This window comes from Branchiostoma floridae, chromosome 6 (assembly GCF_000003815.2).
Source record: "Branchiostoma floridae strain S238N-H82 chromosome 6, Bfl_VNyyK, whole genome shotgun sequence".
Taxonomy (NCBI): Eukaryota; Metazoa; Chordata; class Leptocardii; order Amphioxiformes; family Branchiostomatidae; genus Branchiostoma; species Branchiostoma floridae.
Window position 1 is genome coordinate 12,181,635 of NC_049984.1, and position 24,749 is coordinate 12,206,383.

Here is a 24,749-nt window from a genome sequence, read left to right on the forward strand (position 1 = left end):
CAATAAGACCTACCCACACGCCAAATATGATGACAATTCACCTAGGCCCCATCCAGTTATCATGTTTACAGACGCGCACGCACACACACGCGCGCGCACACACATGTGGACGCTACCCAAAACATAACCTTCTCCGTCGAAGGTAATAACAGAACTGGGAAGAAAATAAATGACAAAGAGTTGAACTCTCTGTATTCTCTGCCAGCTACCTGAGCGGTGCGTATACGTAAAGGTCGTGGATCGGACAAATGCACGCAGACCAAATCTCCCCGAAGTCTCCACGGTATAAGTGGATTTTTCCATCTTTCTGTGTGCAGATATGCAATCCATTTCGCTAACCCCTCCATTGCTCTGGGGAATATAAGGTGACAAAAGTGCGTTGGGGCTGAATTGCTTTTCCATTCAACCTGTCATATCTTGTGATAAAGCCAGGTTTCATGGCGACTGTGCCACGCCACACACGAATGAAGTGGCCGTCCGTCAAATTGTTCATTCATTTGTTCTTTTTACATTCATTCATTCATTCATTCGTTTGTTCGTCGGTTGGTGTATTCATTCATTCGTTCGTTCATTCATTGAATGAATGCAAGTCACCAGAAAGCGTCAAATGCTGTGCCTTCTGCATTGGGAAAAATCATAAGTAACTCACCAAATTAAACATGCTCATTACATCAGCGTCTTCGCGTTTATTTCCTGTGTATACATTCATACGTATACATGTCTTTCAGATTAACACCAGACCTTAGAAACGATCCCCGCACGAGAAGCCATATGTCGCCGTGTCACAGAAAAAACGACCATCTGGTTATGACAGGTTAATTTTTCACATAACAGTCTATCTGTGATCTTTTCTTATCGTATTCTTCTCATGTTTAACCGGAAAAAGCTCAATTTTTATGAATATCTCCAATCAGTTCGATATCAGGCAATGATGATAAATACTAAAATAAAAAGTTACATCAAAAGTTCATCCTTGAAAAGTGTACTTTATACCATCTTTGACGAAGTGCAATTACGTCCATTTTTTCTATCAACTGCTGAATGGCAATGTCATTTACATATATGCAAAATAGATACAAAGTGAGGCATGATGATGGTTTTCTCTGGACCACTAGTAGCTCAATATTCATACTTACTCACTTTACTATATCTGGGGGCGTCGCGGGAAGATGAAGTTTACACATAGATAAAGTTCTACATTGTAGATATATTCATACATTGCTTTTCAATATCCCCCAGTCTGTCTAGTAGTCCATACATCCCACCCTCGAGCTCTATTCTAAAAGTGTACGTGTACTTTAACACGACGCCCAGCGCTCCTCCACACTTAGTTCAAAAGCTTTCTGTAGACACCTGTTTCCGCACGTATTATCTCCTACCGCTGCGGGCTGGAACATTTGTGCGGGCGGCACAGAAAAGAAGACACCCGCTCAATCTTAATGGGCTTTCAAATGGTAAAGGTGGGCTCACACGTGCGTATATATTCAAGTCCGTTTGAGGTCCGTATAGACGTTTTAGCCTCTAGTAGGCTCTTCATTTCGCTAAAAAACAATAGAAATTGGACAAAATATAGCCAGATAACATGACAGCGAAGTAAGCTGGTTGTAAACCACACTCATCGGACAGCTTACTCCTCTAGCATGTTGTATGTCTATAATTTTCCAAATTTTCTAAAAGAAATGTCAAGTATTCCGCTTCTAGATTTCTTCCTTTTTAAACCAGCGCATCATTTGAAACAAATGACATGGGTATGAAGGCGTTTTTACACGTTCAAGATATGGTGAAAATCTTTCTTCACGATAAATCGAATGGCATTATATATGTAGTTAGAAGCGACCAATTAGCTTGCATTTATCATAAAAGGGCTCCCATCTAATATGATGTGCTGTTATGATATCTTTCATTCTTCGCCCGGAATGTATCTGTTGGGGGGGGGGGGGGGGCGACGTGGTGTTTGCATATAATGCTCTTTGTTGACTCTGGAAAAATAATTGCGGAAGCTTTAGATGGAACAACATTGCAAACAGAATGTGCACCGTTAACAGCGATCACCTCGCGATTTCAGCCACGTTTATCTGAAATCAAACTTAATATAACGTCATTGTATGCGACAGCACGCCCCTAATGTTGGCTTCCTCTGGTGATCTCATCTCGCAATGATGTAGGTGATCGTACAGTTTGCACCTTTTTGAAATTGCCTCTCTCCGCTACAGTCCTAACGTGTATAAAATCAACAGGTTGTGCTAAATTCTCCGAGTCCATCTGTTGCGCACTGAATCTAAAACATCCACCACGCAAAATACAACTCCTCCTTGACAGATAAATTTCGGTCCTCCATACCCGACCATCGCGACACCGTGCCTATTCATTAAGACATTAAGCTGAAGTGGCCTCCTGACACATTTTACCTCCCCTGACACGCGCTAATTGTCATTATGGATTCGCCCGACTGTGATTTCATACCTGTTCTGTCATTAGGGAGGAGGCCATTAGGCTGCGGTAAGAACCATCCGCCGCGCACTTGTTTGCTAATCTGGGAGAAATCAGGTCATATATAGGCAAGAGGAAAATGGAAGCACGTACGGTTGGAAACAAGATCAGTCGGTTCTTCTACATATTTCCTGTCCTTACGATAACTGTTGACTGTACAGAGCAACATTCAAAAAGTAACGGTGGATCTGGTACTATGTCAAACAAGACTAGAAAATTTATTATGATGGGAATGTTACCTCTGAACATACAATAGGCCTTCTGAGAGTCACACATACATACTTATTATTTTGTATTTGTGATTTGTATTTTCAGATTAGCCTTATTGTCTTCAATGCATTTATCATTATGACAACCTCGGTAACAGTAGTTAACCTTGGATATCTAGGTCACGACCGAACATAAATCACATGCACAATAAAAGACCATTGCCGGATGTTACGTCATTCGAAATCCGGGGCAAAAGTTTACACTAACGTTTAGTATGATGTGTAGTCTGTTATGACAACAGGTGTCAGTATTAACTATGGGGGAAGGGGGGGGGGGGGGTAGCTGGGATTAGCTGATTTGGCAGTTAACAATGTTTGAAGTCTTAATCAGTACTACAGTAAAATAGTTTCTGAATTTCTTGTTTTATTCATCATTGTGAATTTCTCGATCATTCTGTCGACATGCATCTTCCCGTATTCCTGCAGGACCCGGGACAAACCCGCAACACCATTTGTTTGACCTTGGAAATGACTTTAAACCCGGACCGTCCATGATATAACTTGAACACACGTCAAGACAAACAAACAAACCGAAAGCAATGCCTTATCATAGGTAATTTGATCTTGCATAGATTCTTTTCTTTTCCGACAAACAGGACCAAACCAATTGTACATTTATTGGCACATACAATCATATCGCCATGGCCCATCTCCACAATACAACCCCCGGGACCTTGGGTTTACACATGCAAAATAATGACGCAAACAACGAATCATCAGGGGGAGTCACATTTCTCTGTGATATATGAGATTCAGCTTAAACTAAGCGCTCTGTTTCTGCTTCTCGTCTCCACCGCCCACGCCGTGACGAAGGAAGATTGTTAGGGGAAACAACCTGTGCCCTAACGCCAGAATAATAGTTTTTACATCGCTAATGTAATGTATAGTACTCCCATGAGATGGTACTGTACTATAGTTGAAAAACAACATTCTCCAAAGCTTAAGGACGTACTGGGTGTATACCTCTACTGGATCATGGGGAGAGAGTGATGATAACATTGCAAAATATCAAATGATACGACGTAAACAAACGGAAACGTGCATACCGTGAACATTTTGCATTTATACTCTTTACTAATAAAAGCTACTCAATTATTTCTGCTATTTCCCCCTCATAATCGCTCTCGCAGCTGTTTTGTCGTCCATAAACAGTTACTGTTTAAACTTTATCTTATATTTTACATCTCGAGTTTGAGGAAAAACCTCGGCGCCGTTTTAGTAAATCTTTCGTGCGCTGTTTCATCCGGCAACAGGGAAAGCCGGAACAAACTACAGGGACAATCCGCTATATGTTCTAACTGGATGTGCATCTGATTGTAATCTATCCGTTTACTCAGCTCACTTCATGTGCGAATATATACAACCTTCGTGTCTGCATAAAATATAGCCCAAATGTTGTGCACAGTACGCGAAATGCATCCCCATGAAAGTAGTAACGAAACGTCCCTGTATGTGGCTTGTAACTCTCAGGGTTTAATTGGGCTTCATAATGTAGCTGTCGGACTGCATGTAACCTTTAAATTAAATCCGTCCCACCGAATATGACCTGGTAATTATTCTCAAGGATCATGTTAAATCTAATAGAAGGGTTTGAGATTCATAAAGGCACTTCTCAGACGGGCTTGCAGCTGGTTTCACTCGCGCATGCGCTGTGACAGCAAGGTCACCATTGGTAGTTTGCAGTCACCTGTAGCTCACCAGACATTTACTGTAAAAGGGCAAATGTTGGCGGATATCGTGGTAGGGAGAAAATGGAGTGCCCACGGTGGATTTAAGTTCGCGGGTAAAACAAGGTTGGCGGAACAACTTTTTTGCGGTGGTGAAGAGGTCTCATGGAAAACAAAACCGCCGCGAACATTTCCCCTTCTACGGAACACCTTTCCCCCTCTCAGTTTGTCAGTTAGAATTTTCTTCCAAGCCGTCTAAATAATTTGACCTCTCATTTGACATCCAATTAAGTTGACGCTGTTGCAAACATAATAACTCTGAAAACGTATGCCTAGCAGACGGCAGTGCAGTATTGGGTGGTTCAATCGTTTGCACTATTTAAGTTTTTTATGAGACTGCACCTGAGCCTATATTTGTCGTGATGTATGCTCACTTTATCGTAAATGAAATCTAAAGTTATTTCAAACGTTTAAATGCCAGACGTGACCTATAGAGGTTTAAAGATCACAACAGACGTCACTTAATTTTATTAGTTAGACACCGCGCAGAGCACAGAAGAGAACACGACATGTTTTTACACTCTAGCTAGGAAATACGATACCAAGGTACACGGACACCTTTTACCTACAGAGTTAAATGGGTGAGAAATTATGAAAGGATTCATTTTGTGACGGCCAAACCTAAAGCATAGTTACTGTACCGTCCCTGTTGACCAAGGACAACAGATTGGGACCCATTACCGTTCCAGAGAGCGCACAATGCCTACCGTTTGTTCTACCACCACTGTCTACACTTTCACTGTGCCAGGCTTGTTTGCAGGTCCTGCAGCGGATGACCGAGAAAAACACGCCGGCTTTTTATGCCCCAGTGTGTACACACAAACAGAATCACTGGCGCGCACGTTCTAGGTTTTTAAATAAATGCCACTTCTGTGTGACAAATATTTCACAGAAATGCAAACCCTTGAAATCTGTGTAAAAACGTCATTTTGATGGACACTGCATCTTTATCCCGCCATAAATCGTTTATGATAGTAAACTGCACGCCCGGGTTTCTATTTTTGTTCTGTTTATAATGTTAACATGATGTAAGCCCGGCAGATCTAAGACCACCTGCGCTCTCATTGTGTTATCCATTGCCAGCGCAGTAGAGAAGAATATTACATCCAGGCCATTTTGTGATACTGATGCTGTTTTTCCACACCAATGTTGGAAGGACGGTTTAAATGCTAAAGATTTAATCGAGTGTGTTTTGCTGCTTTACAGTCTTGTGTGGCAGCTCCGGTTGTGCCACTTGTCCCGTGTTCTCGCACACGCCCACTTTAATACTGCGGGAGTTGGGGAGGGGGCGCTGAAAACACTCCATATGGAAAGCCGTACAAACTGAGAACAGCGTCCAAACTACCGATTATTAACATCGCCTACAAGGGGTGGACGTTTATCACAGTATTAAGTACACAAAGCACTCTTCCGCACCAGTGATAAGGTTGAAAAGCAAATATGAACTTGCCCGTTCTGAGCTATGTACTCTGAATGTGACCGACTTACCACGCCTTAACTCTCACCAAGATCTCTCCTTCTGCGGGCTTCGGCTCCGAACGTCGCATGACTTTCACCTTGTTGATGCCGCCGTAGCCGGAGAGCACCACGGTGCGCACCTCCTTCTCGGGCGGCGCCTCGGGCTCAGGTGCCGCATCCTCCGCCGCCTTGGTCGCCTCCCCGTCCGCGGCAGGCTTCTCGGGCTCATCGGGTTGGCTAGTGGCGTTTTCCGCCGGGGCAGTCTCCGCGGTTTCTCCGGGCATGGTGCTGGGTGTGTGTGCGCGCTGCTGTGGGTACGACAGGTGGTGTTGTGCGGCAGGAGCGACGGAGGAGACGCGTACAGGCGTTGCTAGGTCAGCGGAAGAGACGTCAGCTGCTCAGGGTCTCCTCTTCCTACAACAGCCGGAGCACACTCTCAATATTCTTCCACCGCCGCAACCAAGGTCAGAACGCCACCAAGCGTGACTAACGTCCGCCGTAGTCCGCACAATGTCAATACAGTTCACCGTGTCTGACAACAAATCCGGCAGGTAACGTGGGGAGGAGATGATACGCTCACGGGTTGGAGTCAGTCCGAAACCCCTGGCAGCGCACAGTCAACAACACAGAGCCACGAAAGAAAGTTGGCGGGGGCGGACGTTATATTATAAATTCAGAGTGCGCTCAACGTCCGCAGGACCCATCCAATTATACAGTCATCTGTACAGTAGTTCTCTAAAATCTGGCTGCACTTCAATATGCAATACCAGCACGTATGATAAACACGTCCCTTTTGCTCTTGTGACGCAATAAGATACCACGTTACGGCGCTGTCACAATCGTCGTAGGCCGTCGTACGATTTTGATGTCGTGGAAATATCAATTGGCTGTGACAACAACAAAAGAAGAACGAGCACGGACCAGGATCTAAGAATTTCCATAACAAGACAGCTGAAGTTTACATGAGACCTGGACGGCTATCGCAAGAATGCCATCAGCTTGCGATCGTACGACGATCGTACGACGCTTTTCTCCGGCTCTTAGCTGCAAATGTGTCTTCTGTCAAAGTTAGGGGCAAAGGACTCGTGAAAAGTGAACAGAATAAAACTTGATGCTACTCAGGTTGTGCGTTTGTAAAGAATTTATACTTATCAGTGCATAACAAACGTAGGGACATCACAACAGAAAAGTGAACGCCACAACCCCTTTTAGAGCCCTCTTACAGAGAACTCCCCTTTGCGACCCTTCCTGTCTACCTGTCCACCCAGATATGTAGATGCCGACTGACCCGATATCGTTCTAACGAGGTGTAACAAGATCGCGATGAGCATTTTATATCGAGCGTTCTTTGGTCTTTTAATTGATCAAAATCATTCTCCCACTGTCAGCAGAATCCAAGATGGCAAGGGAAGGTCATTTACGCATTGCGTTCTGAGTACATATGTGTATGTCCAAGGGCAGAGTTGTATAAGGGGTAACAAATGTCATATGATTCAAAGATATGATTCAAAGAGTGTATATTCTATAGCTTCTTTCAATGTTTTACGTACAGTCGTAAGTCACTCTTTGTCATACAAACTTTAAAATAATTTGTGCTCTATTCCAACAAATACAATAACAGGCCAGAACAAAGGGCTTCATTGACGGAAGGACATATTTTATCATGACGTATTTTGACGGAACAAAAAGTACAGGGACTTTCGCTCGGCCACCTACAAACTACAAAATTTTAAAGGAAACACAAAATAGATCCTAGAATTCCACTTGCTAAACAATAAAGGCTAACATATATCTGTAATGTATCATTACCGATGTATCATTAGTTGGGACTAATCGCTGATGTTAGTATCTAGATCTATTCTTATGAATATAAAGCAATCTTTATGTATATTTTTTGTATTGTGAGACGATACATTCCATCCTGTTGTGCCACAGATGTCCTCCCTAAAACTCCTGTACTTAAGAAATTTAAATGATCATAACTTGCTACGTAAATCCATCGTTACGTGTACAAGACATAGTCTCTACCAGACTGACTACACTGGCTGTTATAGGTAGAATAATTTGCCAGGGGAGTTTTGCTACCAGAGGAGTTGGCCGAACTCCGGAGGGGGAACATTAACCTGAGCATGGACTGACTCCCCTGGCCAATTTCCTGATTTTTTTGGCCGATTCTACGATCGCCGTACTCCCGTAGGACATGTAGGAAGGCCTGGCGGAGGCTATGCGAGATTTTTGGCGTCCTGCATACGAAGGAAATGGGGCACGCCGTAGGTCTAACGGGCGTCTCTACCTTCCCGTGAGCTCTGAGTGTGCACAAACTGTCGCCCCCATACTCCATCTCTCCTTTAACTTATCAATTTCCCCCTTTTTACTCACAGGAGCACTCGTTGTGCTTCAGGGCGAAATGCGTTTTCAGACCACCTCCACCGCCTACGCCGGTAATAGCATGGTGCGTACGAGTGAAATCCATGCTTATGTAGTGACCACGCACAATCATTTCGCATTAGCGTATTACATGTGACTACTTGCAGCAATGCTAGTGTAAAGCATGGTCGCTACTTGTAGGTTAAACAATTATTGTGATCTACAAAAGATTGCTCGTAATAAGATGTGCGATTAAAGCGCTGTTGATCCTTTACCTCCTAGCTTTGTAAAGTATGCCTCTAATGGGGATTCTAAAATGGTCATATGGTAGTACGGATAAATGTATGCTGTCCATTTCTACAAAGTGTGTGAAATATAGTGTCAGTTGTCAATGGTTTTGTCACACATACCTGGAAAAGAAGGGAGGAGGAGAGAAAGAGTCATCAACCGGTCGATGGCCCAATTTTAGACAGATGTGTGAAGCCACAGGAGCGCCCTCTGACAAAATCAATCTGAACTGCTGTATGCATTTTCATACCAGTTACTTAGGGTGCGGTCACATGGTCGTCGTACGATTTTGATGCCATAGGATTTTCAAGAAGGCCGTGACATAACAAACCACTGACATGGAGCCAATTGCAAAACACCATTTTGTGTACCAAGACAGTTGAATCGAACTTTACAGGAGACGTACATTTGTCCTCTCATGCCCTCCAAATTGACCGAAATTAGCGATCGCACGACGATCGCACGACCTATGTGACCTCGCCTTTAGTCAGACTTTCCCACTAAAAATAAGGGTTCGGAAACCTCATGTTCTGAAACCTCATGAAGTTCAGGTAAATTTAGATCTGTTGCTAAAGAGGTTCAGTCTATAGATTCATGCATGTAACGTTACAGTTAAAACATTAGATGTTAGACGATTTCTTCGGATTATAATGGTTTCATTGTATAGAACCCTCTGACCTCATGACTTCCAGACTTTATTATATTTCAGCCATACCATATATGGTATGGTGAAATATATTGTATTCGTAATGTTTCTTTCTCCTGTCAAATCTTCAAATCGATTCATCTCCGTCGTTCCGGGACCGAATGACCTCAAATTTGGCACAAGGGTAGAGTAGGTCAATACCGAGGTGCTTCTTTCTCATTTAGTTCATATCTGCCTCTAAAATGATTTTATTGAAATTTAAAGGTCACGTTTTGACCAGAACGGTATATTTTGGCCCCCTGTACCCTTGAATTACAATGGAATGACCTGAAATTTGGTGTAGATAGGCATTATATAGTTGGTAAAATGATCCAAGTAAAATTTTTGGCATAAACCAATCTCAAATTGTTAATTTCTGCACTTTTCTGAGGGTAAATTGGTTTTCTTTCGGCCTTCTCCCGTGAACTCCCGTGACCCCAGAGCCCACACGTGCCAGGTACCAGCGGTCTGGGCAGAGCGAGAGTTAATTACTTTATGGACGCCAGCCAATCAGCGACGAGAAAGGCGAATGCTAGTGAATATTCATAAGCGGGGCCTTCCAATCCAGTATATACACAAACAGATGCATATTACAGCCTTACAGTGGCCACACAGTGGCCATATGTTACCCTGTGCCCGGTTTGAAATTGTAGTTTGCGAGGATTTGGAGTTCAGACAGGGTCATTTGAGTGGCAGCGGACGGTACGCGTGCATTGAACGTTAGAATACAAGTCTGTGTTGATGAATTTGAATGCATGTATTTTTTCCCGAACAAATGTAGGTACTTCTAGTGTTGTTGTTCTTTTTTGACGTAAACTTTGTACATTCAAATTGTAAGTAACTTTAAACTGCCAGAGTTTGAGCCCAATAAAAGACTCTTAGTACCAGAGTAACACCACTGACCTCCGAAAAGAAACCCCCGAACAAGGTAGAAACTCCTATCCTCCAGGTCTCGCACGCTACGAGCAGGAAATTATAACACTCAGACAAGATTACGTCCGATGGCTGATTGCATACAAAGTAAAACAATTTAACAGTGGTATGCTGGGGCATATACTTAACAAAGAATTCGAAGGAAAATGAAATATATAGATAAAGCCAAATCAAGTTAACTTGTTGGTCCTGAGATTTTTCAGAAAAGAAATGAAGCGACAGGGTGGTAAAATTCTTGGAAAAATTCGAGACGTCTCCGTTTATGAAATGGCTCATACAAAACAAGAAGAAGATTGAAGTTTTTAGCTTGAAAAAAAAAAACACTCCTACTACACAGTACCTGTACCTGCTTGACAATTATTAAAACGTATGCCCTACTTGATTAAAAAAAGTTCACTGCAATAATAAATGTATCTACATCACAAGGAGATTATGGCGGTACTTAGACCTAGTTATCGAAGTGGAAATTGTTGAATGGCGTCATGTAATTTCATGATGAAAATATTCTGAATGGAAGATGCGCTTTTTTTCACTCTCGGAAAAATAGGAGCTGCCGCAATTCTAAAAACCAATCAGTTATGCATCTATTATATAGGCGCTCCTGTGGAATATTATATTCTTCCATATGGGCCCGGGGCATATTGGGCAAGCTCTGTTTTGACCTGGAATCAATTCACAATATTAGTTCTCTTTTGGGGATAACTTACAGTTAATTTTTGCGCAGGGGTGACTTGGAACAGTCTAATGTTGCGTGGGAATGGGTATGGCTGAAATATGCTGTATTTGCACCCAAGCAAATGTCGGCCTTTCTAGTGTATATATATGTATTTGTATCTTTTTTGAGTGAATGATATCTGTCCATCTACTTGTATATACTGTGTGTGTTTTTAATGAGCCCTGGAACTGGAAGATTAGCTCAGTGAGCTAAAGGACCTAAAGGGTATCACAATAAACGCAATAAACTCAACTCAAACAAATTGTTCCAAGAGGCTCCATGTGGTTAAAATGTTCACGTTTTACCATACAAACGTAGGGCCACTTCCCAAGCCATCACCACCTCGTACATATCTTATAGAACAGTCGTAGAGATCAGAGGCCGTGTGACCTTTGGAATCTGCGATGAGCTGTGTCAGTGGGGACCCCTAGCGATTCAAGCCATGTTGCCCCTGCTGGATTATCACAGGTTTGCAGTAGCAATGTCTATATGATATGCAATGATAATTTCAGCCATTTGGCGGCGCTGTTCATACTGTGTGATAGGATGTACATTGTACTTTATGACTTCTTGATTCTGTTTGGTACACATTGCAGTGACAAATAGACGAAAGGGCTTGTTCAAATAAGGAATATGGTCATAGTAGGAACACCTTTACATGTTTACAGTACGTTATGAAGATAGAACACGGGTGAAAGGGAAGAAATATTCTGATAAACAAAGATTCTTTACTAAGTCCAGAGGAGGTCATCTGCAAAATCTAGTCAATGCGGCCTACTTTATGCGCGCATTTCATTGTACATGCATCTTTTTGAATGATATAGGAAAAGGAGAAATTTTGTATCAATGAAAATATAACTGCAGTTTTCGACACTCTCAAGTGACTAAGCAAGCAGAAATAAGAGCCGACACGCAAGTCTTTGTCTTTACAGACACTTTATTTATATTTTCCAACTCCAACCTGTTTTAAATGCTGGGCAGTTCTCGCCAGTACATTCTAGTGTGTCTATTTTTCTCTTAACTGTCACCTTGTCTGTTAAACTCTTTGTAGAATAGAATAGAAACAATAACTTTATTCCACAGAAATGTCAAAAAGTACGACACAATACACTAAACCCCCACAAGACGTCTTCAATATTTACAAAACAAAATGCACCCATGTAAAAAAGTGGCGCTGTGCAATATGACCGCTTTCCAGAGTGAAATATAACTGGCGACGTTTTAGTAACTTAGTCTGTACATGTACATGTAGTATGTCCCAGCTCTTTAATCTCATCAATTGCCACAAGCTTCTTTCATCAAAAATGTTTATTTGTCTTGTTCGATATCAATAGCATACTAACGTTAGCAAAATTCTAGATACAAGTACAATTCTACCACATGTGACTTTGTAGTATACATATCAATGGCAGAACACCCGTTATCTACTAACGTCTGTTGATATGAAACACCGCACAAAACCTGTCAGCTGCTTCCCTCAAACCGTCCGCAAGGAGGCGCGCTTGCGCATCCAAGTGGTATTTCGATCTACGGTATCTTTTTTTCCCCGACATAGTCTTTAATCTGATAGTTGTCTCAAAGCAAGAGGATAAATTCTCAAAATAAACTAATAAACAAAAAATACAGCCAGTGTTTCTAACAACAACACAGAAAAACGAATGGCATTGAGTGTGCAATTGTATAAATGGGATGAAAATATATTAACAGCAAAACAATTGCTGTAACGTTATCGAAGACAAAAAAGAAATATAGTTGTAACAATCTCTTCATTCCGACTTTGTCCCTCACGCGATGTCTGCAAATGTGTGATGGGATGACTCCAAATCAGAGACCTTTGAAGAGAAGAGAAAGTAATAAAAATATGATCATAAATGATGCCATTCTAGAAACATGCAACATGCAAGTAAGAACATAAGAGAGGAGGATGGAGCTGATGTATTCATGTAAAGCTCATTCAGCCCATGTCAGATCAACATGCTGTGAGGAATGAAACAGTTGCAGGAACAAAGCGGAGAGTCATATGGATGAATGCATGCAAAAGAAACGTTAATAGTCCACTCTGTGTCAGTAAAGCACCTGTAACATTTGAATGTTACCTATATGTTGTTGTCACAGCTCAAGATCTTTGCATCTGTGAGATTTGAAATCACATACAGACATTATATCAACCCGTCATATCATACTTCATGTTCTTTTGAATATTCATTCATCCATGTGACACATTGTATTTCCTGTCTAGCATATCATACACCTACAACGACACCTGTTCACCTTTTCCAACTGAATTGTTTTATTGCTCGTGACGTATTTTCATCAAAGCCCTTTTTCGTTTTATTGTAACATTGAACAGTTCATGTCGTGGCTAAGACGTTCGCTACTCTCGCCCACCGACGCGAGACTCTCGTGACTAACGCGAGACTTCGCCCACTATCGCGATTCTTTCCTTTCTATAAACGTATCTAAGAATCATGGTAGTCTTAGAGCTGTGTTATCCACTGGACTGGCGGTGTGTCGTCACCTGTGAGACACAGAAGGTACGGAGATGAACGGGAAAAGTTGCTGGAGCATTTCTAGACGTCACTACACACTTGGTCTTATTTCTCACAGACGTTCCGATGTTCGTTGGTGTGCTGACATTGATACTTCATTTATGTTTAGAACTTCGGATGGAAAGGCGGCTCAGTAAATTAAATGTAATGTAAGGATGGGATCTCACAAATAAAAATTAGATGATTTGTTGGAAATGATGAACAGATGTCAATTGCTAAAGGATAAATGCAAACGTGCTATATCATGACACTTTATTAATGCTTGGTTGCCTCAGTCGCACTTTATTATTGCTTGATTATTAGGCTATTTTCAACTTCAAACTCAAGTCAAAATAAACGTTGCACGTTTTGGTTTTTAAGTGACCATGATGTCGTTGCTTGCCGATGTTGCTATTGCGTCATACTGACCCTCGTTGTCCAGTTTCCTGATGTCGGTGAGCTCGGCGTCGTGGATGGGTTGGTCCTCGGCGGAGGCGCAGGTCACACACCGCCGCAGCCGCGCGGTGGACGCGGTGGGGTCCAGCAGGAACTCGTACAGCCAAGCGGCCAGGATGGCTCCGGCGATGGGGCCCACCCAGTACACCTACGGGCGGGAACATGTATGGTTACATGTATTAATGTATCTTATCTTATCTTTACCTTCGTGAAGAGGGTTATATTTCATGCAGCGTTATTATCATTAGGCATGCAAATCAGGGCAATCATTTACATAATGGATAAAGGAACGCCACAGAAGGCTTCTTTGTTAGATAAGATTTTTATAATTTGAACAACTTATGTTATTCGGGTGTAGAATATGATGAACTGAAATAATATAGGACCGCGATGAGGACTTATTTGCAGAGTAACTAAGAAACATTAATTTTGTAATATGTCACTCGAAAAGGTTAACATTTGACGCAGGTATGAAGTCGTGGAACTCTGGTTACGTCGTTTATTCCTACACACATGATGTTATTTTTTTATACTTCCCTCTCAACAGCGTTATCATAAATCTTCTACCCAGCGCAACATGTTTAACGTTATAGCCTCTTTCTAGGGACATGTCTCTAAAGCTGTACCAAACTGTTTGTATTTATATTCATATGACAAAGTTAGGACCGTGAAATGAAATTTGAACCGTAGAGGACATACTACCCGATCCATATATACAACACAAACGTTATTACAGTTGTGACATGTGTCATCCAAACGGACAGAGAATGCTATGGGTCAGTACATTCCTGTGGCCGCTGGTTTGATCTGGTTGGGGATGACCTCCCTGATCCCCCCTGTGTTGTTGGTGACCCGGACTGACCCTTGTCGGGAACTAGGCCCGCATTTGTCCTGAGTGATTAGAATGACTATGTTTTAAACAAGACCTGACGTTCGCTATGTACAACACTTTCCCCGCGGTTAACGTTATACTCCAAATCTACAAGTGGCTTTCATTGCCTAAATGAAACGTGGAGATAACTTATCGTTTACGTCCCTGCTTGTTTGTTTGTTTGCTTGTTTGTGTGTGTGTGTGTGAGGTCGAGGTCGAATCTGAACACGTGCCTGTTCGTGTTTAAGGCAATCCATCACTTGACTTGTCAGACTGACTTGTGTCATTTCTGTACGCAATTCAGTGCCTTTTTGGCGCTGCCATGTACCTGAAGATTGTGCTTTTTAATCAATAAACAAATGTTTAATACATATTATATTTACTTAACTCACGAGATCTTTGTCAGTCTTCCGGCTCCTACGTATTTATAGAAGGTGTTAACAGTCAACTTAAAGTTTTCAAAAAGATGTTTGAAATATTCATATATGTGCGGGTGTGAACGTCTTTTATTTTCTTGACCTTATTTGGTTATGTATGCAAGTTATGATCAACAGTAATTGTTATGATCTTACGTGTAATTTGCAAAGATGGAAGCAAGGAGGTTATATAGATATGATGGAAGGCTGCCTACTGCTACGTATAATCTCAGTTTTTTGGGAAGGTCCACGACAAACCTTTACGTCATTGATTCTGGTCTCACCTGCATGTTCTTTTTCATTGATGTTTCCAAATGAATTGTTTTTTATGTGCAAACAAACAAACAAACAAACAAACGAACGAATGAATAAACAAACTGTACGTACCCAGTGGTTGTCCCAGGCGTTCATGATGACGACAGGGCCGAAGGAGCGGGCAGGGTTCATGCTGGCGCCGGTGTACTTCACCTGCAGCAGAGACGCAGGGATATAGGGTTAGTAATGGTAGCCTGTGTTTACACAATCTCTCGCCGGCAGAGATTAATAACCCCCTCCTAGGTGGTGGCAAGTATAAGGCCGGCCGCTAGCGCTAGCAGTGCGATATTATTGAATGAATGAATGACCTTTATTGTACATTTGTGCTCAAACAAGCTAAGTACAGGTCGTAGCGCTAGTGATAAGGTACAATTTTGACAAAAAAGGTATCTTATCATCTCTACATATGCTAATACATTCAAGTATGTACAAGTTCAACTTCTTCTCGCTTCTTAAAACAGTTATAAACATAAGGACAACTGGAATCAATAATATATGGCTTATCTAATTGCATGAGAAATACAAATTTTTCCGTGGTATTCAAGTATCGGAAATTTGGGAACATAAGTTGTATATTTTCAAAAAGGACGTTTCTTTCGTTGTACATGTTGTATAAAGTACATTCAACAATAAAGTGGCACTCATCCTCTATCTTATTCAAGTTACAGTATTGGCATTATTCAGGCTATAAGGTTAGGGCTTGGACACATTCGCCGTACGATCGTCGTACGATCGTCTCACTTGTAACCGTCACACGATCGCAAACTGAGAGAATTCTTGAGATAGCCATGCGTGTGCCGTACGAAATTACGTCTTGTTACCGAAAATGCTAACTCAGATCTTTATCATGGCGACCCTTGGTTCTGTCACAGTCTGCTCAAATAAAATCGTGTGACATTCGTATGACATTATGCTTTCGAACGACGTCCGACGACATTCTGCGCCTTAAAGAAATAGTAAATCATTTGTCAATCCCGCTAGTGGATGGCTGATACATCAACACATTAACTAAAGGTATTCTATATTTAAAAAAAAACCTCTTTGATCAACTTTGCTCTGTTTTGCCTTGCCTTGCTTAAGGAAAGTGCGGAGAAGCCGGTCCAAACATTTATATAAGTGACATCGAACACATGTACACCTTGGATTTAACCATTGCAAGGACCAGCTGAATCGTAGTCTTGAAAGACACCTGTCACTTACAGAGCCAAAGATAATAACTTGAAGTGCCAAGTTTTAAACGCGAAGCAGTCTTAGTTTCTACACATAACAGGATGTTCCTCAGACAGGGCCAAGTTCACTGTCAGTATTCCAGGTACCACATGCGCTCTAATCCGGACGGCTGACACTATCTCGGTTATTTAAAAGGTGGTAACTATAACCTTATTGGTCTTTTAGAAGATTTTTCATCTGTATATATATATTTCATCTATAACCACACTTCGGCGTATAGCACACCAGCTTCGCAGACACATGGCAAGGCAGCAGCTAGTTATATTACACTGAACGACATGTCAAAACCTTTGCACATCCACATCTAACTAAATGTAAGCGTTGTTTAAAGCTCTCTAGTGAGAATGCTCCTGTAGTACTTGGTGGCAAAGAGTTCCTGGCTCTACGTTAGTTCTGTGAAACGAATTTTGAACATCTCGATCCAAGGTAACTGGTTGATAATGTATTTGATGGCATGACTATTCCTTATCAATGGTCTTTCCTGCGCTGGCCTTAAATACTTAGTAGTCGGTAAGTCCACCAGTTTATTAGACAGTCGTTGGACTGTAGGTTGGGAGAGGCGAGGGTCATTCTATTCTCCCAGGTTCCACCGTACCTGTGATTTAACTGGATTGAGCATGTTGACCACAAACAAAGCGAAGAAGATACAGTATTTCATTGAAATTAACCGTCAAGTTTCATGAACTGAAGCTTGACACGTGGTATTTTCACGAAGAAAAATCCAACATCCATGATAGAAGGCGGGAACCCCTTTAAGAGGCGCCCCGTACCTTAAATTTATATCTACGGAGTGGCACGATGAGTGATATACTAGACTATTATTGCCATCACCATTAAACCGAGGTTGAAAAATAACTAGCTGAAGGTTTTATGGCAGTTGTAATATACAGGAGGTACTACAACATTCCGTTCAATTTACTGCGGTGTGCTGTCGAAAATAATATGCTGCTACAAATATCCAGGACCCAGGCACCGCTTCAATCTTTACTGTATATACGAAATCCATTTTTATGTTTCCTCAAGTGCTATGGTATATGCGTTGTATGCGTCTGGTTCTGAGCTTTCTTTATGCAAACAGGGTATAAAAGAAGGTATGGCAGTCTCATAACCTTTTCAGGCACACAATTGGAAGCGGGGTTCAGCTCTCGCCTTCCAAAACTGGAAGAAAAGGAAGTCATGAAGACCATAGCTTTGAACTGCCAGGATTGTCGAGCCTTCAAAAAAGAGAAATTCGCAAATTGTCAGCACAAAACCAATATGCTTAGTGCAGAAGTTCTCCTTCTTCATTATTGGTAATGTATAGAGGTAAAGTGATTCGAGAAAATGAGAAGTACCTGTTTGCAAAGAATGTACAAAAGCTCTAAATATCCCACGGAGGTATGAGGTGTCCGAACTCTTGCAGTGGTTTGGTTTGTTTTGGTGGCACTGAACGTACCGTTTAGACACATCTGGAATTACTCTTCCTGAACATCGACGATTTCACAAAGTAATGACGCTCAGATCCGTTGTTTACATGATTTGTAGGTGAACTTTACTACTGGTCTAGATAACGCCAAGTTCAACGGCGTGGTGTAGCTCAGGGACACTTCCACTTGTCGGCGCAAACTTGAAGTCTCAGACATCCAGCTGGGGTATCCGATTTCAGGCGCAATAGTGAAGCACTGACAGAGGTATAGCCCGAGTTACTGATGCAGATTCAACACAACAACTATACCGTTCGCTCGGACGCTGTATTGCCTAGGGCAGCGAAAATTTGCAAGTTTCAGTAGCAGAGTATATTTGGGGGTCCACGGAAACAAAACGGGACCCCATTTTATGTGCCTTCCGAAAGGTGAGTGAAGCTCCAACCGAGATACCCTTCCCATGATTGAACCGAGGTCTCTCGGTTACCCACTGAGTTGAATCAGGAACTCAACTGTCAGGGTACTACCAATTGAGCTACAGAGACAACCCAACAACTTTAATAACAAAAAGAAATAGGGGCTAGTAGAAAACTTTCACCCGAGCGCTAGCTAGCGACGTTCGCCGCGTACATCGTTTATATGGCCATCTTGACACATATATAGACGACCCCTATGCCCCAGATACAACACTACCCCCCCCCCCCCCCCCTAAAACCTCTCAGATCGACATCCATAATCGGAAATTAATTATTCAAGTCCACAACATCTTATTTTGATTTTCTAGATGTCTTTGGTTATAAAATGAACTGATTACCACAAGTTTCAACGCGTACCGCAAGTGTTTTACACACGAAAGAATACCACCCGATACCGGCAGGTATGTGAGACATGGAAACGATGTGTTGTCCCCACATTTATCCAGCCCGTTACCGCTTACAATATTCTCGAAGCTCGAAGATGAGACAGACACCCCCTGTCGAGTTAAGCTCCTTCAGGACTTTTCTTCCGTTACACCGGCTCTATTGAAGAGAAAGACCTTTTAATTAATGTGTACTTGAAATAATTTCCTCGAGTATGAAATAACTTTTCGAATTGTACATAACATTCCCTAACTTCTCATGTGAATGATTTTTTTCTGGACCAACGGCTCTTATTGAGAAACCTTGCAATCAAGTGTCGTCACTTATTTCCATACCGTCGAAACGTTGTTAATGAATCGAGTTCTTGCTCCAAATGTTTGGAAGACATGTATAAGTAATGCTCTGGTGGTTTTACACTATTCTATTGTTGTACTATACTTCTTTTCCAAACCGTCGATTCAACCTCGATACTAATTCGCGTAAACGAGCTGAAATACATGTAATATAAAGCGGATTATGAAATCCCCCGCCGAGAGTAATTTTTTTCACCTTCGTCGCCATAATCTGTCCACAATGAAAATCTTCCGCGATGTCAACTTTCACTTGATGCTGATTCGTACCAACGAACAGAAAAATTATTCCGTTCTATGAGCCGAATATTAATTTCATATGCAGATTAACTAATCTCTCTAGGAACGTCCGGATTAAAGGTACATCCCACTGGGATCAAAGGTTTCAGACTTTGACAAGAAAATTACTCATTGTCTGTGTCTTTTTCGCCCGATGTTTAATAGCTATGAAAGAAATACTTGTGAAAGAAGCTGAAATGATGTCAGGTTTACCGACAAAAAATCCATTGTAAAGTGGCATGGAAGGTCGATGAACTTTCTCCGGAAGGCTTTGCTATGTGTAATTATACTTGGTGGAGCTCGTCATTGGGTGTTCCCACTTGATGGAGCTCGTCATTGGGTGTTCCCAGATTTTTTATTTCATGTGGGAACACCCATATTAAATATACTAAATATATCCCGCACTGGACTCAAAACTTCCAGACTTTGACAAGAAAATTGCTCATTGTCTGTACTGCTGTGTCTTTTCGCCCGATGTTTCATGACTATAAACGAAATAAGTTCTTGTAAAATTAATTGAAATGATGTCAGGTTTGCCGACAAAAAGTCCATTGTAAAGTGGTCGATGAACTTTCTCCGGAGGAATTTGCTATGTGTAATTACACGTGATGGAGCTCGTCACTGGGTGTTTCCAGATTTTTTTATTTAATGTGGGAACACCCATATTAAAAATATTAAGTATATCCCGCGCTGGGATCAAAGCTTCCAGACTTTGAGAAGAAAATTACCTATTGTGTTTGTCTTTTTCGCCCGGGGTTTAATAGCTACGAACGAAATACTTGTACAATTAACTGAAATGATGTCAGGTTTACCGACAAAAAGTCCATTGTTAACCGGTCGATGAACTTTCTCCGGAGCACTCTGTTATGTGTAATAATTACGCGTGATGGAGCTCGAGAGGACCGGAGAAAATGACATTGCCATTCGAAGACGGTGATTCCGATGTTGGAACACTAGCTGGGAAAAATAAACAAAACATCAAACCCTTCAAAGCGCCTTCATCATAACTAGAGTCCTTTGACAATCGTCAAGCAGACGTTGGTGTGAAAATTCTCTTCTTCATCAGTTGTCGTTTTGTGAGCTCCGCGGAGGTTGGGAAATGTCCAAAAACTGTCACGAACTTCCTTTGAAATATCCGTTTAGAGATTGACGATAGCACCTAATGATGTTAGGATGCGATGTTCGTGTATGGCATGTACATGTGCGGTACTTGTTGACACTGGAGCTGGCTGAAACTATATCTCACTGTACCTGGGGCTTCTGTCTGTGCCAAATTGAGCCAGGAATTCGCAAATTGGCGCCAATGGGCCACGCGAGTCACCAATAGGCGCCAATTTGTCGGTTAAAATTGCAATTTTAAAAATTTTAAAAATTGCAATTGGAATACTTTGCCTGTGTTGTACCAATTATTATAAGTGAAGATCCAGTTATCACTGCAGATATTTTCCATGCATTCTCCATCATTGTACATTGGTTTTTGATCCACTGGCAACACTGCAATTCTCAATGATCTGCTCATCTGGACTTCATGCGCAAATGCACTGCACGAATTCACAACGAAGTGGACATTCTTTTCGGCGCAATGTGACGCAGTCCACTGAAATGCCCGCTTTAGAGTGATATCTCACTGCACTTGGGGCGCCGGTGCGGCACTACGGGGTTCGTTCACTGCGGCACTGTTGTGTTATTTTCTCCGATTTTTTTATAATTCAGATGCTGCGTAAACGTATGACTTCGAAGACAACAAAATACACAAAACGTAGGAAAATGGTTGATTGTCTATCGAACCCCGCAGTGCCTCACCGGTGCCCCAAGTGCCGTGAGATACCCGCTTTACGACAAAGCGCACACGGGAGAGGAAATATTGATCCGCGGCAATAAAGCACAGGTGGTTCGTTTTAGAATCCAATCACGGAGAGTAAGGTTTCTGATAGATGGAACCACGAGGGGCGCGGAAGCTGTAAAGATGTAAGGAGGAAAAGGGTCTTCTCGGGTTCTCATCACATGCAAGATTTAAGCTTTGCTATCATCAACATGGAATCGTGGTCTATTGAACTACCTGGATGTATATACACGACATGTATGGCATATTCGACGTACGTAAAATCTCTGAGAAACTGCGTTTCTCGGCAACCTGTGTTGCATGAGTGGAATGAAAATTGACCCCGTTGTTAATTCCATGCATACTTTAGTGGGGGAATGTGTTCAATCATGCGCATAGCCTGTTGTATTCGTGAATTTGGCATTGATACTATTGGCACTTCTCCATTATAAATCAGCTCCAGCTGAAGCAATGAAATACGTAGTTCAAGGTTCACTATCTGACCTAAAGCACGCGTTAAGCATTCGAAAAGCAAATGAGAAGACGCGCACCTTTACGCACGCTTCGCGACGTGCTTAAAGATTGTATTTCGTGCAGAGATTCCCCTGCCAATGAGGCCCCAGGCTACCCCATCCCCTATTGAACAGTCCACAAACGCGCGTACCGGTATGTTTAAATGATGACGAATGAGGACCGGTCTCGGGTAGGCTATTAATACAGTACTGGTGCGTTTATGATCGTGCTTTTCATGCCATCTGAACAACACAGTTTACTCGTTACGGCTCCTTGGTAGGGTAGCGCTACCTCGTTTCCATGGACAATTTATCACGATACTTATCTCACGTTCCGTATATCTGGAAATCGTTACTCATTGTGCAGATGAGACGCAGAGAGGCCAGTAGCTAGGGATATCATTGAGAGACTTGACGCCTGAATTTCGAATACAAGGTTGAACCGAGCTCTCGAGTGTTTTGTTTATGAACCCATTGAGGCGTTAGCCGTCACAAGTTACATAATCAAATAGAGATAAATTATCCCTATGATACTAATAGCCCGCAGGTACACATCACGCCCCCCTTGTGCAAATATCACCCCTGTGACTGAAAAAATGTGACCTTGTGGACTCGACCTTTAAGGTGAGTGACCACAATGCATTTCAAGTCGGTTATACAAAACGATGTAAAGTGTGCATCGCGAAATTTAAACAGGTTCTGTGGTATTCGATTTGTCGGGGCCGACACTTAAGTTATAGTACGCCCACATTGGGCGCCACTGCGCCAGAGCCCATTAGCACTAGTATTTCACAATGAGCGATAACAATGCATAAGGCATCGTGCCTGGTTCAGGTCGGGTCCCTACTTGTTAACTTGTTTTCCCCATCCGTCAAAGCGCTGCGATATTGGGTATGTCTGGAACCCTGGTCTGGAACCAACAGGTACTAAACGTTTCGGCAAAATTCTTGGCCTGGACCCAATTATATTTATTTATGTTACATATTATTTACATCAGATTCCCAATCTAACCTATTACAGAACAAAGTTCAATAGACTTAAATTCAGTGCCCAAATACAGACAAAACAAATACACAGTACGATATATGTTTATATGACTGTCCTTGAGCAAGGTGGTTTTCATGCTTTGTACGAAAATAAAAGATCTCGGTCGTAGGATATGATGCCAGAAAAAGAAAAATAAGAAAAGAAAATCAGTTTTTCTGCCTCGCTGCTTTTTCTGTAATGTTTCTTCCACACATTGTGATGTTTCGATCAAGAACTTCCCTTCAATGCACCCCACCCCGCGCGGGCATTAGCGATTCAACCCCGATATTGTAGTCTTCACCTACATTGTAGGACTTTGTTGTTTCAAATGAATATGTATCGAGACTCGACATGGTACCATGTCCGACAACTTTTGTTGTTCCTTATTGTCTCACCTATTGTCAAGTAGCTAGACAACTAAATTTGCGTTAGTCGGTTGTCATCAAGCGAAGTTTGAAAATGCACTTTCTGTAGAATTTTTTGTTGTTGTTAACAGCCAAGGCTATAAAACATTTTATAACGTTCTGCAAAAGTGGGCGTATACGTAAATACGCACAGAGCAATTTTAGTGCGCATTCGGTAGAGACGTTTTCGTCAATTTGGCACCAATTCCACAGTGTAGAAAGTCAGTCATTTGTATGATGTGATTATGTGAAGAATAATATAATGATAAATACGTACTTATAGTAGTCTAAGAGGCGCAAGTATGGGGTTTAGCGAGAAAATAAAGTAGAAATGATTATTCCAACAGTCATCTTGCAGGTTGGTCTGTAACAGCAGTATGAATATGTACAACTCACCCCAAAGAGATGGCCAATGACGACGGAGAGTCCGATGGAGAGAGATGCGGATCCGTTCAGGTCGGTGCGGTTACCATCCACGGTGGCGAAGATGGTGAGGACGAGCTGGAAGGTGAGGAGGAGCTCCACACCGACCCCCATGCCTGCGGACATGCCGGTGCTGAGGCCGGTCACGCCGAGCCCGCCGCGGACAGCCTCCGGTGTCACGGCGTACACCAGCCCCGCTCCCGCGATGGCACCCACCAGTTGAGCGATGATGTAGAGCACGGCCCGTAGGATGGTGACTTTGCCCGTCAGGAGTAACGCGATGGTGACGGCCGGGTTGACGTGTCCGCCCGAGATGTGACCGAAGCATTGGACCATCGTAGCGATCGCAATACCGAAGGCCAGGGCGATCTGTACCATGCTCGGTGAGGTGGGCGCGTTGGGCCAGCCAGTTGTGGATCCGATCCCGATAAAAACAAAGAGCAGCATCGCGAAAAATTCGCCTACGACTGCTCTGTAAAAGTTGGGACTCGTCACCTCTTTTCTATCAAATAAACGACCCATTGCTGTGGTATCTCCTCTCCTCCGACCCACAGAAAAGTAGCTACCAAGACCTGGGAAATCCTGTCCACCGACTGGCTTAATACCTCCACAGCATTCAATTATAGACTGGGTGGCCACGCCCTTTTTGGTGGCGCGAACCAACCAGAGGCGACCGCGGGAAAACAATCACGTGGAAACATTTCGGGCACATGGCGATGCATTAGTTTACACCACTTCTGTACCTGACGATACATAGTCTTCTTCGTTATGACCATGACCTACAGTGACGTAAAAACTTGAAGTACGTTCGATTTGCACTGACATATCAAGTTCGCTTAGCACTGGTAAAAAATGTTCATTATGCACTGATGACGTCGAAAGATACTCATTGAAACATCTACAGAAGAATAAAGAGGGTTGC

General features: G+C 42.4%; 2 protein-coding genes across 3 annotated transcripts in view; both read right to left on the minus strand.

Annotated features, from left to right (window-relative positions):
• Positions 1-6,445, minus strand: part of LOC118417963 (synaptic vesicle membrane protein VAT-1 homolog-like) — a 29,034-nt gene extending 22,589 nt beyond the window's left edge. Inside the window, exon 1 of the mRNA XM_035823730.1 lies at positions 5,975-6,445. Within this exon, the coding sequence (XP_035679623.1) occupies positions 5,975-6,228 (254 nt within the window). The 5' untranslated portion in view covers positions 6,229-6,445. The remainder of the gene's footprint in view (positions 1-5,974) is intronic.
• Positions 6,446-12,222: 5,777 nt separating this feature from the next.
• Positions 12,223-24,441, minus strand: LOC118417702 (aquaporin-4-like). 2 transcript variants are annotated; one of them, XM_035823370.1, is made up of 5 exons: positions 23,801-24,441; positions 15,591-15,671; positions 13,890-14,064; positions 13,029-13,063; positions 12,223-12,764 (listed from the first exon to the last, which is right to left on the minus strand). In XM_035823370.1, the coding sequence occupies exons 1-4, from the start codon at positions 24,347-24,349 to the stop codon at positions 13,029-13,031; spliced, it is 840 nt and encodes a 279-aa protein (XP_035679263.1). In that variant the 5' UTR covers positions 24,350-24,441; the 3' UTR covers positions 12,223-12,764. The 2 variants fall into 2 exon arrangements, with proteins under 2 accessions (XP_035679263.1, XP_035679264.1); XM_035823371.1 differs by lacking the exon at positions 13,029-13,063.
• Positions 24,442-24,749: the final 308 nt, after the last annotated feature.

Bases quoted from the DNA above. Each gene is read 5' to 3' on its own strand.
- LOC118417702 (XM_035823370.1), bottom strand. From the start codon at position 24,349: ATGGGTCGTTTATTTGATAGAAAAGAGGTGACGAGTCCCAACTTTTAC. The intron at 14,065-15,590 runs GTACGTACAGTT...TCCCGCCCGTAG, and splicing joins ACGCCTGGGACAACCACTGG to GTGTACTGGGTGGGCCCCAT. The intron at 13,064-13,889 runs GTCAGTATGACG...CAAATCTCACAG, and splicing joins CAGGAAACTGGACAACGAGG to ATGCAAAGATCTTGAGCTGT.